This window comes from Pogona vitticeps, chromosome ZW-PAR (assembly GCF_051106095.1).
Source record: "Pogona vitticeps strain Pit_001003342236 chromosome ZW-PAR, PviZW2.1, whole genome shotgun sequence".
Taxonomy (NCBI): domain Eukaryota; kingdom Metazoa; phylum Chordata; class Lepidosauria; order Squamata; family Agamidae; genus Pogona; species Pogona vitticeps.
In genome coordinates this window covers 7,274,616-7,287,477 of record NC_135800.1, presented here as the reverse complement: position 1 = coordinate 7,287,477, position 12,862 = coordinate 7,274,616, and the positions used below count along the sequence as shown (strand labels likewise).

Here is a 12,862-nt window from a genome sequence, read left to right as displayed (position 1 = left end):
TACAAGCTCTCTCTGCTTTCTGGATGGGAAGGAGGTGCCGTGCACCCCCCTCCCCCTCACCAGATAGCTTTCGTCACCTCCAAAATTGCTGTCCAACAGGCTGACCTGCGGGTCAAGCCGTGCTGGATTGCTCTGGAGGAGGAGGAAATGCGTGGGCTGGCCTGGGCAGGAAACGAGGGACCCGGCAAACAGTCCTCCTCCTTGGCTTTTGCAGGGTGGGAGGAGGGCTGTGTCGGGAAGGTCCTGGGCTCCGGCAGGCGGGAGCCTGAGACGTGGGGACGGGAGGAAGCTGCACGCCAGTGGGCTGCCCTGCACGGCCTTTTCACCGAAGCCCTGCGCTGGTGTGGAGCAGGAGCCATGGAGCGACACCAGGGGACGCCCATGGCTGGGGATCCCCTCGCTGCTGATTGCTGCCCATCCGTCCACCGGGGCCTTTCCGAAGTGGCTCCCCAAACTCTTCTCCTCGAGCCTTGTACAGAACAGGAAAGGGGGAGCTCGGGAGATCGTGGACGCCAGCAGGGAGTAGCTGCGTGACGGTGCCTTTTTCCCAGCTCTGCTTCTCTGCCCCCCCCCTTTCCCTCCAGCAGCATCTGGATCACACGGGAAAGATCCGGAGCGTCTTGTGACGCAGAGCTTCCCCCTCTTGCCCTCCCTCTTCTTCCCGCCAGGTTTAGCGAAGAAGGCATGGAGGTGATGGAACGTTTGATCTACCTCTACCGCAAGTTCAGCCAGCTGAAAGTCAGCAACGAGGAGTACACCTGCATGAAAGCCATTAACTTCCTCAATCAAGGTGAGGGTGCTGGGGATGGGGGTCGTGGGGGGAGAGAGAAAGAGCTCTCCGTCCTGCTCTTCTCTGCGCTGACAACCTCTTCACTGTTGACCTCCGGGCTGGAAAGAACGTCAGCTGAGCTGCGTCCTTCGTTTCCCTGGCAGCGGGATTAGGCTCTGGGCTCCCGGTTGACAAACTGTCTCCCAGAAAAGACAAGTTTGGGGATGGACAGATGGGGAGTCCCCCTCCCCAAAGAGCTGGCCCCACTTCTTTTTACCACACACCCCTTTGGGGAAGAAGTGGCACTGTTTATGCAACCACCTTAAATCATCAGAGCTGGATTTATTTTTTTTTAATTTTATTTTTTGGTGAAGGGCCAATCCAGACACTGGAAGGAAGGGGGAGCCCAGGCGTGGTCTCCTTTCTCATGGGCAGACTTGGATAAAACAAAGCCAGCATTTGTTACAGGGGTGGGTTTAGAGTCACCAAAGCTATCATTCCTCCATCTGGCCCCCACATTCTGCGGTATTTATTTCTTCGCATAAGGCCCCTGAAGGGACTCTGGACTCACCAGAAAAAATGTTTTTCTGAGCACCTGGGTTTTAGTCCTGCTCCGCCCCCCAAATATCCCTCCTGCAATGTGGTTTGGTCTGGTTTTCTGGATTCCAGATATCTTGGAGGCATCAGGATGAGTAGGAGGTGACTTTGCTTTGGCCGCTCCGCTGGGAGGAGCGAGCGATGCAGTTCTGCACTCCCTTCCCCTGTTCTTGGAGAAAGAAGTGCGAGGAGGGACCTCTGTCCTTCTGTCCCTCTGGTTGATCGATTCCAAATGCCAGACCAGGATCTGGCACCCCAGTGCAGAAACCTTTGCCGTGGGGATCATCCTCCCTCCACCCCCATATCTTTTCCCTTGCCCCCTTTCCACCAAACAAACCATGTGCTTCCACGTCACCGGGAAATGCCATCAAAATGTGCCTTCAAAGGGCTGCTTAAAAAAAAAAATCAGGAGTAAATAAGAAACACACACACACAAGTGAAGTCCATAAAACTAGGAAAATAAGTACAGTGTGGTTGTTTTATTATTATGTAAATGATGAGCTGCAGAACCTCTTCTAGAAACCCAGGAAGGCAATCCCAGCTGGCCAGAATGGGTTCCCTGTGGGGAGAAAGGTGGCATGAATGACTGAATTAATGAATGAGCGAGCGAGCTAACAAGTAGGCCAGTCTGGACTGCCCTCCCCTTGTGCCAGTGGTGTCCCCGGCCTCGTAGAGGTTTGGATCCAGCGCAACCGGGCTCCTTCCTTTTCTTGCCCCCTTCTCCATCCATCTTTTGGCTCTTCTGCCAGCAGGTCAATGCCGGCCGAGCAGTGCTGCCAGCCGCAGTCTGGGACTGGTCAGCAAAAGTGGGTCTTCTCAGTGGGGCGCGTCAGTTGCCACAAGAGGCTTGTATGTGATCCAGACCCTCCACCGCAGGGATCTTTTAGTTTGAATTGCACCGCGACAGCCTGCGGTGGTGGTGGGGATGATGGTTCTATTGGGGACCTTTCCTTGCTTGTTGTTCAGGGGTTGTTGACGTTTTGGAGGGCAGAAGAGGGAGGATGCTGTTCCCAACCCACTCACATCTCCCCCTCCTACTCATGTTTGACCATTCAGACATCCGCGGGCTGACAAATGCTTCACAGCTGGAGCAGCTGAACAAGCGCTACTGGTACGTTTGCCAAGATTTCATGGAATTCAAGTACCCGCACCAGCCAAACCGTTTCCCAGACCTGATGATGTGCCTGCCGGAGATTCGATACATTGCAGGTGAGGATTGGGCCCGTTTCCTCAGACTTGGCCTTCTCACAAGGCTCCCGGGGTGGGGGTGGGAGGAAGGAGCAGGTAGACGGGGCCATGAGGGATTGCTTCCACGCTGGCCCCCAACTCTGCTACCTGTGGGTAGCAGGAGACTTTCTCCCTCTGGATAGGTGAGGCCCTTGGAAGCCCAGCCTCTGCACTCATAAGTCTGAGACAGGTTTATTTTTATTTTATTTATAGGCCGCCTTTCTCCCGATCAGGGTGGCCGAGGCAGGTCAGGATCGTAAAAAGAATAGAATTAAAGCATTTTAAAAAAACAAAAGCAAATATACTGTGTGCTAATTGAACTATAATTGAGTCATTAAAAGCAAATAAACATTAAAAACGGTCTTAGCTTTAAGAAAAGCGTTCAGGGACTCAGTCATGGTTGTGAAAAGCCTGCCTGAAAAGACGAGTCTTCAGCTTGTCGGCAGAAGGATACCAGGAAAGGGGCTGGGCTGACCCTCCCGAGGGAGATCCTCCCCTCCCCTAGGAGCTGCCACCGAAAAGGCCCTCTTGCGTAGTCCCGTCCGGCGCTGGCTTTGGGACCGAGAGGAGGGCCTCTCCGGATGATCTTAAATACTGAGAAAGCTCCTAGGGGGAAATACGGTTCTTCCGTTAGCTTGGACCCAAGCTGTATATATTTCTCATTTATTTATCCCTTATCCCTCCCATGAGCTGGGGGGGGGGGGCTTGCCTTGCCTTGTCTTGCTCTCAGGCCCTTTCCCCTGTGGGGTAGGTCAGGTAGAACGAGAGCCCGGCCGCCCCAAGGCCGCCCCTCCTGAGCGCCACAGCCGAGTGGCCATTTGCGCCCACATCTCCCAGCGCCAAGTTCTGACCCTCTAACGGCTACGCGGCCCCTGTCTCGACAGGAAAAATGGTGAACGTCCCCCTGGAGCAGCTGCCCCTCCTGTTTAAGGCCGTGCTGCATTCCTGCAAGGGAGGCGGCGGGAGCAAGGAGTGACCGGCCGGCCCTTTCCTCCAGCACCTCCAGCGAGGGGGAGAGGAAGAGGAGGAGGAGGAGGAGGAGATGATGATGGTGATGGAGGAACCCCGTATTCCTGGCCGAGTGACGGGAACGGCCACAAGCAAGGCAGTGGGTCGCCTTGCCGCTGTAGCAGGAATCCTTCTTTCTGTCCTTGTCCGTGTGTGTGTTTTTTAAGAGAGAAAAAAAACTCGTTTCCTATAATATTTATTTCACGACAGAGTTGAATGTATAATCTTCAACCCCCGCGCACGGCCCTCCTGTCCGTGCTGCCGACGTGGCCCTCTCGCAGTTTACAGAAATGTGAAGATGTTTGTTAACAGTGTTTTTTTAAAAAAATAATTTTAAGGGGTTTTAGAGCTTTTGTACTGGGCAGGGAGGGGTTGGGGGGGAGGGAAGGGAAGCGGGAGGGAGGGAGGGGAGGGGCCGATGACTACAACTACCTCAAGGAGAAGGTGTGCCGTTCGCTCTGGCCGTGGGTCCGACGCCCCGAGCAGCCGGGATGCGCTCTTCCTCCCAGAGAAGTGCCAAGCAGGCCCCGGGAGCAGAGAGGCTGGGCTGCGGTCTGGGACCTCCCTCGCGCCACCTCCTAGGAGATTTCTCCATCCCCTTTCCACACCCACAGGCACGTATACACGCGCACCCCCATACACACACACACACACACACACACACACACACCCTGTTCTGCAGTTTGCTTGCCCTTGCCGGATTCTGAAGCTTGTGGCCATTTTCTGTTGTGCTGCAAGGGGAAGAAGGCAGCTGATGAATTGGGGGGGGGGATCCAAAACATTTCCTGCCCTCCTGAAAGCCCGGAGGGTGAGGGTCTCAGACCCAATCTTCCAAGGGGGGGCCAAGGCGTCTTCCCCCCCCCCCCGGTACCCTCTCAAGCCCCATGGCTCTTTGGGGATGGCTGGCAAGGCAGCACCTCGGGGACTGTTTTTTCCATGGCGACCCCTCCCCTCCCACCCCCACCCAAGGGAGTTTGTGCCCATTTTCCAGAGCTTTGCCTCCAGTGCCGCTAGTCCGCGGCTGCCAACGCAGTCCTCCCTCCGTGTCACCTTGGCAGGGGCTGCTTCTCTGTACCCTCCGGAGGAAGGAGGCCGAGGGCCTTGGGGTTCCTCGGAAGCCTGCGGTTGTGGGTGAGAGAGGAGGACACTGATTGATGCCACTTGCATTTTTAGAAAAAAAACACCATGGAGCCCAACACACACACACACGAGAGCGTGCACACTCCCCTTCCCCCCCCCGTAGCTCCAGTTGCATTGATCCCTTCATCCCCAAACTCTTTTTTTTTGCTCTCAGGCCGCTGGCACACCTCTAGAGGAGAGCCCCGCGCGGGCCGAGGATCGGGCGGATGCAAGTGGTCTCGGTGCGGGGACCGCCCTAGAGCCGACCACCTCCCCAAATCGAGAGGGTGCCCCCCCTTCCCGCTGCATCAGCCCATCTCGCTGCCCCTCCATCACCTCTCCGACCCACTGGGCTTCCTTTGCAAATGGTCTCCCTCCCTTCCCTCGCACACATACACACACACACACAAACACACAAACACACATCCACACCCAATAGTGATGTTGCTGCTGATTCCAGCAAAGTGAAACGGGTATAATGGCCACACACGGCTGGGGCTGGCCAGCTTTCGGTGGCTTTGTGAATCCTTCCCCCCCCCTTTCTTTCAAACTGGAGTTGTGGTCCTTTTAATCCAAATAGCCTGAGGTGGGGGGGGGCCTTCCCCCCCCCCAACCCTTCTTTCTTTCTTTCTCTCTCAGGAAGTCCTTCTGCTTTGACATGATATACCTCAAAGGGACGCCTTCTTGGCCTGCCCTTCTGTTTGTCTCGTCCGTCCGTCTGTGTAGCTGGACCTAGAAAGTGCTGCCAGAAAGTGGGTGTCGTTATTGTTATTGTTGTTGTTGTTGTTTTGGAGAAAGAATGGTGCTCAGTACCTCCAGTGGTCGGTTTACTTTCTGGCTTGCTCTGGCTTAGCTGGAAATAACATACATTGCACATGGTTTTGTGTCCCCCCCCCCTTTCTTTTAAGTTTCTTATTTTGTTTTAAAGGAAAATGTGCAGGGATTTTTGGAAGCTTTCTGTTCTCTTTCTCTCTCCCTTTCCCCGTATATTTCAAAGGTACATTTAACTTAGGAAGGACGAAGCGAGTGGTGGTTTGCTAAGGAGTCTATAAGTCTCTTTTCCTCTCATGCTAGAAGCTGCCGCCTCCCTCTCATCAGCCCCCCCCCAAGCGATCTGTGTTTTTGTTTTTTTGTTTTGTCCAGGAGTAGGAAAGGCACGTTTGGGGCTGGGATGAATGCCTCTTCTTTGGGAGGCGGCGGGCGGGCAGGCAGGCGGGTGTTGAAAACAGGGTAAAGTGAATGTAATGCATTGTGAACTCGGGTATTGTATGAAGAAAATAGGGATGTAGGTAGAGGCATAGAAGACTGTATAGGTCCTTCACTTAGGTGGGTTTGTGAATTTGCTTTAAAGGACAAGCTGTACAAAGGTTGGAATTAATCTTTCTGTACCGCTCTTTGCTCAGCTACCACTTTTTCCCCCTTTTCCTTTTTGCAGAAAAAGGACTGTACAGTGGTGCCTCGCTAGACAGTTACCCCGCATGACAGTTTTTTCGCTAGACATTGACTTTTTGCGATCGCTATAGCGATTCGCAAAACAGCGATTCCTATGGGGGAATTTCGCTGGACAATATTTGGTCCCTGCTTCGCAAACCGATTTTCGCTAGACGACGATTTTGACAGCTTCCTCCATGCTCGCAAAACGGGTGTTTTCGGGACCTAAGCTTCTCAAGACAGCAATTTAAACAGCTGATCGGTGGTTCGCAAACCGGCTTTCCTATGGCCAATCTTCACTAGACAACGACGAACACATTAAACAGGTTTCAACGCATTCCAATGGGGAAATGCTTTTTGCTAGACAATGATTTCGCTAAACAGCGATTTCAATGGAACGGATTATCATTGTCTAGTGAGGCACCACTGTCTAACCATGTTATGCTAAAGGCTGGTGGAGGAATCCCCACCCTGGGGCGCATTGGGACAGAGCCTCTGCCATCACCAGGATCCTAGTTAGAACCCTTTTTTGCCTCTGTGGATTGTGTACTTCCATCTGTCATTTAGGAAGAGGCTCTCCCCCCCCCCCATGTCCCTACACACACACACACTCCCATGCCCACACACACGCCCTCCAAATGTACCCACTGAGATTTCCACCACCACCCACCCCTTTGCCTCTTTGGCTCCGCTGATGGGCGTCAGGAGCGCGGTCACACTCGAAGTGCTGTTAGCAGGAATCCCTCCAGCCTTGTAGTCAGAGCAATGGAAAGGGGCACACCTTTTGCAGGGTGAAGCCCACACCTCTCCAGACCGGGAAGAGTCGTGCCCCCCCCCCAAAAAAACTCAGGTCTTGCCTTCTACCTCTCCCACCCAAAGGCACCTCTTTCTCAAGCTTCAGCAGGGGCACCCAGTTTCCCATTTTGCTGGTCAGTTTAGTTTTTCAGTGATGGTGGTGGTGGCTACTTATAAACTTGAACTTCTTTCTTTCTTTTTTTCTTTCTTTTTTTTTAAATGTCATATTTTGTTTCCCAAAGGTGGTGGTCGTGAAACGAAAGCAAACATTTGTACTAGAGGAGATAAAGAGCATAGCCGTAATCATCCTTCCTTGGCTCCCTCCAGCCCGTTCTGGAGCAGCAGCAGCGGGGGGGGGGGAGGTCTGCCAAGCCCCCCACCCACCCACAAGCCGTGGCATTTTTCCCCTACCTCAGGCTTTGGTGTGGCTGTCGGGGCTCAACCCCCCCCCCACAGAGGTGGGGAGCCAGAGTTGGGGGGGTGCAAGTTGTTTTCTTTTGCTTTTTCGAATTTTAGAGGACGATGAGCCCATTCAGGGACGACAGGAGGTGGCGAGGGGGTGTTTCTCTGGGTTCTCCGTGCGCTCGCCCCTTGGGCTGCGCATGGGCACTCAGGGATATATGTATTTAAATTGAACCTGGGGAAACACCCATAGCGCCTCACCCCCCTTGGGCTTGCCCCCCCCTTTCCTGGCCTTTTGTTTGGAGCCTTCTGAGGTGCTGCTGCTGCTTGGCCAGGGTGCCAGATCGCCCCGAACGGGCTCGGCCTCTTTCCCCCCCCCCCACATACCTTCCACTCAAGGCCCCGTTCTGTGCGCAGGGGGGGGGGAACGGGACGCCCGTTGACCTCAATGGACGAGAAGCGGCCTTTGTGATAGATGCATCTCTCCCCCTCCCCCTTTCCTATGAATGTTCTTGTACTAGTTGTTGATAACATTATTGACTCAGTTTCCATAACAAAACTACCTCTTGTGTGGCATCCTGTTTATCGTCTCAAAAAGGGATTGTGTGGAAAAAAAAGAAACAGCATTTTTCCTTGTGGGTTGTTTCCCATCCCCCCAAAAAAGATTCCTTTAAAAATTTTTTTAAAAGGCACGGTTGTGGCTGGAAATGAAATTCAGGAAGGGCATCGCTGGGCACGGGGGTGGTCCTTTGCCACCTCCCGGACTTTCGGCTCTCCTGGAGGCCTTTGGGTGCAGGAGACGCCGCCTGAGTCCAGCTGGTCAAGAGGGGACCCTGGCGGAGGTGGCAGGCGGGTTTCTGGCAGAGCCAACCAGGAGTCAGGAACACCTGGGGCCCTCTGGGTGCTGCTGGACTACAGTTCCCATCAGCCCCGACCCAGTGATGAGGGACAACGGCGGGAGCTATAATTCCCCTCCTGCAGTTATTTATCCTGGGCCTATGAGCTAGTCGCCTTAACGGCCTTTCCAGTGTTATTTCAGCGGATCTCCCATGATCCCTAGTCAGGGGGCTGTGCTGGTTTGGGAGCTCATGGGAGTTGTAGTCCAGCTTCACCCAGAAGGCCACCTGTCTACCTCCACCCCTACCTGCCTACCACACGGTTGGGTGGCAACCAAACAGCCCCCATTCCCAGAAACCTTTGCATGGACGTGGGTCTCCACCCGCCTGGCCGCCTGGACAGCGCAGGCGCCGAGAGAGAAAGGTGTGTGTGGGGGGCTCCCCTCCCTCGACCAAGGGGACAGAAATGCCTTTTTCCCCACAATCCCTTGTCATAAATCAGGGAAGCAGGGTGTCGCCGCAACATCACAAATAGTGAATGTTTAGCTGTTGTGTTTTAATGTGCTTGGAGCAGGAGCATCGGGCAAGCGGGGGGGGGGAGAGTCTCCCCTGGGCTCGGCCGGGAGGGCCCACCAACAGCTCTCTTCGTACGCGCCCCCCCCCCCGTCGTGACACTCTGACCAAAGGGACATCCCGGCCACCCGACGGCAGGGCCGGCCCGCCTCTCGCTGGCGCCCGGTGGCCCACTTGGGCTTCGCAAGCTCCGCTCTGTGACTTGACTACCTGTGGAAATATGACCGATAAGTGTTAAACGCATGTTTAGCAAGTGTTAGATTATTTGAACTAATAAATGTGAATGGTCCTGGAATGTCTCGGCTTATGTCCTTTCTCTCTCGGGTGTCCGGCTAGCCTTCCTTTGGGCTAGCTCTCTCTCTCTCTTTCTTCCTCCCCAGCACCCACCATGCTGCAGGTGTCTGGAAGCGGCTGTGTGGGGGTCTGTGTGCGCACGCACACACCTGTAGGAGAGGTCTGGCCTGGGACAGAGTCGTGCCCAAATTTAAAAAGCTACCATTGAGCGCATAGGTAGTCTGGGGGCAGCACCCACATTCTTGAAGGCGTGCATGTGCAGCCGCCTAAACTAGTTGTGGGGCTGACCGGGGGGGGGGCATGTAGCAAAATTGTGCCCACTCGTGTTCCCTAGACAAGGCCTAGGGGGTGGCTCTTTGGGTGGTTGACTGTGTTCAGCCTTGGTGCCCTCTTCATCCAGCAGAGGATTCTGGCTGGCTTTCCACGGTGGGGGGGGGGGGAGTTTTTGCAGGGACCCCTGGCCAACGAGACAGTTAACTGCCCATTTTTCTTTAGAAGTGTGAAAAAGAGCCAGTCCTTTGAGCCTCCCGAAGGATACACTTCTGGCCTGAATGGCTGCTGAATAGCGAGAAAGGAAGATCGGTGGGCGGAGAAGGGGGAGAAAGGGCCCCCCCCCCAGCCCCAGCAAGCAAACAAACCAAAATAAAACACAGCCTTGACCGGTGTTGCATAGAGGGAAACGAGGAATCAATTAAAGATCTCTCCTGCCAGACGAGAGAGCGGCGAGCGGGTGAGGAGGGTGCTTTTGTACGTGGAGATTTCTATACACCCTACAGCGCCTGCCGCGCAGCCCATTCAGCCGGGAGGGAGTCGTGCGAGTCACAAAGGCATTGTGCGGTGCCGTGCGCGCTCGCCGGCCGCACAAAGATGGCAGTGGCGTCGCCCAAGTGAGCAGCTGCTCCCCACCCGCTCGCGGGCTCTGCTGCCAGCCCTGCCTTGCTTGGGGCCTTTCTCGGAGGGCCCCCCCCCCCCCCGGCTTCGGAATAAGACCGTCGCGGGGTACAGAAATCTCCAGAACAAAGACGTGACTTCGGCAGACCAGAGGTTCCCCTGTTAAGAGCCCCCCCCCTCCGAAACATGAATGGGGAGCCCGGTTTCTAACCCTTGCACAGCGCTTTGCCAGCGTGCTTCTCCCTTGGGTCAGCTCCAGAGTCTCGGCATTGACAACATTCTGTCCAAGTGAAATTTTTGGCCACGTTTACGGATATCCCAGTTTAAAAGAGAGGATGGGCAAAATGCAGCCTCCCAAAGCCATTGTTGTGGCGCTCCGGATGTAACCCCACAACAAAGATTATACTTTGCTCCTGATAGCCCCCCCCCAAAAGAGTGTTGGGTTCATGATAAAATAGGACCGCAGGATCCGTCTTACTCCCGACTGAAAAATGCACAAATAAAACTGGAAGAGGACTGGAAACAACAGGATGGTCCTGTCTGAAGATGGTCCTTGCCAGAGTCACCTACGCAAATGGCCGGCAGATGCATGATGGGGCAAAAGCACCTTCTTGAGTCTCCCTTTCAGGTTGGCACGGGGTAGCAGCAAGCTGGTCTGCTTGAGATGGGTTCGCTTTTACTTTTCCCCTGATCTGGGTTGCCCTGTTAGGGATCAGATCCCCGCATGCCCTCCGTACAGAAGCAGGAATGCAGAAGTTGTGAGAACTGGAGGCTCCTGGTCTCGACTTGGCGTTTTCGGATCCCGAAGCCGCTTTCAGGGGCTGGAACCAGTTCTTGACTTCTTCACCGAACGAAAACCCAGGAAAGGCAGATCCACCCACCACCACCATCTTTCACAACCAGGCTGGTCTTTCAGCGATGGTTTCCCCTGACAACAAGGTCCCTGGGAAAGCCATCACCATGGAGATTCTGGGCCTCCTTTTCTTGTGCCGCTCGCACGGCGGGCTGGCCCTTGGCTGAAGCGCAGGCACCCCGAAACAGCTAGGAATCGAAATCTGGAAAGAACTTAAAAGGTGTTAAACCAGAGTTGGGGGGGCTTTTGGAGCGGTTGGGTGAAGAGAGTGACCCTCCAGGCTTCCCCTAAGCTCTGGCCTCTTCCACTGCTTTGGACTACAACTCCCATCTTCCCCAGCCACAATGCCCATTGGGAAGAAGCTCATCTGATGCTTTAGGGTAAAGCTTTTATGTCCTTTGAGGCGGGCTACCTTTCAACGAGAGCCAATCCTAAGAGTCCTGTTTTTCTGTGAGCAGAATTTATAGCTCAACCTGTGTCTGAAGAGCGGAGGTGCCCTCCAGCTTCTGCCCTATAGGCGCTAAACGAAGCTGCTTCCGTGGTGCAGATCGTTAGACCTACAAGGTTTTTGTTGTTGTTTTTGGTTTTTTTTACCTCACAGGAATGGAACTGGGGAGATGCTCTAGTTGTAATCGTGTAATGTTCAATAGTCAAGGTAAGGTTGCATTTACTCCTCAGGGCTTGGGAGTCTTAGAACTTCAGAGATGCAATATAATTACTGCCCTCCTTAAAATTAACCCACTCCTTCTATCTTGTTGTGGCTTATGCCTAATATTCTTTCCTTCCAATTCTGCCTCCCCCCCACACATATATATGCACACACACACTTTCAAATCTTCCAGCATGTTTTGCATGGAACCTATAGCCTAAAGAATGGGAGTGTATGGCCCTCCCGATGTCAAGACTACGACTCCCATCATCCGTCATGGCTAGGCTGGCTAGAACTGTTGGGAGCCGCAGTCAGAAGCGTACCTGAAGTTAGACACAGACTAACTCAGCTTTAGTCCTCATTCCCACCCTTTTGCCCCAAATGGGAAGCGTTAAGTCATGCACCGGATGGGTTTGGGGCCATTCAGACTGTATGGGACCACAACTCCCATCATCCTTTAACCATTGGTCATGGCTTTGGAGATTTGAAATCTAAGGTAGCCGGAAGGCCCAAATCTTCTGCAGCTTAATAGACTGCAAATGGGCCCCTTGTCCTCTGTTTACGGCACCCCTTCTGAGCCCGTCGGACTACACATCCCATCTGCAGCAGCCTGTAATCCAACAGTGGGGGAAGAGTTGGGGAAACCTGCTTTATGCCTTCTGGATGGCAAAAGAAGGTTCTGTACCAGTCCTGAGATAACAGAGGAGTCTGTGCTTGAGATGCGTGTGATTTCTATTTTATTACTTTCTCTCTTTTGGGACACGACATCCGTTGCCCTCCCGAAGAGCATCCTTTACGGGAGGGACCTTTGTCTGCCATTGAGCAGAGGAGACCCACATTTCCACCTCGGAGCCTAAGCCGGGCAGCTTTTGCGCCGCCTCGTTCATTGACGAAGCAGTCCAGCAGGGAGGAAAGACACCCCAGCGCTGTCTTAATTACCCCGCAGCAGCAGCAGCCGATTAGACCTCCCTTTTCCTCCTCACTCACTCACGCCGTGTCCCGTCCCGTCCCCCCAGCCCTGGCACCACGAGATGCTTTACTGCCGAAGGCCGAACCCGGCCTGCCATTCCAGAGCAAGCAAGGAGGAAGGGAGGGACAAATTATGGCTGTCCCCCAGCGTCAGTCTCGTCCATCTCGTTAACCTGATCTCTGGTGGATCACCAAATGTCAACATTGCCTGGAATATCCATTATCGGGCCCAAGGCCTCATCTCCGAGGCCCGTTTGTCAGCCTGTTCTGTCACTGATTCGTCTCCTGACCTTCACGGACGGGGGGGGGGGGAGAGGCAGCCTGGAGGGGCCAGTGTGTTTGTGTGTGTGTGTGTGTCCCCTTCCCTCCACCTGGCCACATTTCTTATGCTCTGGTCCAGTTGCATTTTAAGACACCGACCCACTCCTGGGCAGTGAGAAAACGCGGAT

The 12,862-nt window shown here is 54.2% G+C and overlaps 1 protein-coding gene across 5 annotated transcripts in view; it reads left to right on the top strand.

Moving 5' to 3' along the window:
• Window positions 1–9,052, top strand: part of NR6A1 (nuclear receptor subfamily 6 group A member 1) — a 74,451-nt gene extending 65,399 nt beyond the window's left edge. For all 5 annotated transcript variants that reach the window (XM_072985214.2, XM_078382677.1, XM_072985212.2 and 2 more), the window contains 3 exons: window positions 669–790; window positions 2,423–2,575; window positions 3,478–9,052. In XM_072985214.2, coding sequence (XP_072841315.2) covers window positions 669–790; window positions 2,423–2,575; window positions 3,478–3,569 — 367 coding nt within the window. In that variant the 3' untranslated portion in view covers window positions 3,570–9,052. The remainder of the gene's footprint in view (window positions 1–668; window positions 791–2,422; window positions 2,576–3,477) is intronic.
• The last annotated feature ends 3,810 nt before the right edge of the window (window positions 9,053–12,862 follow it).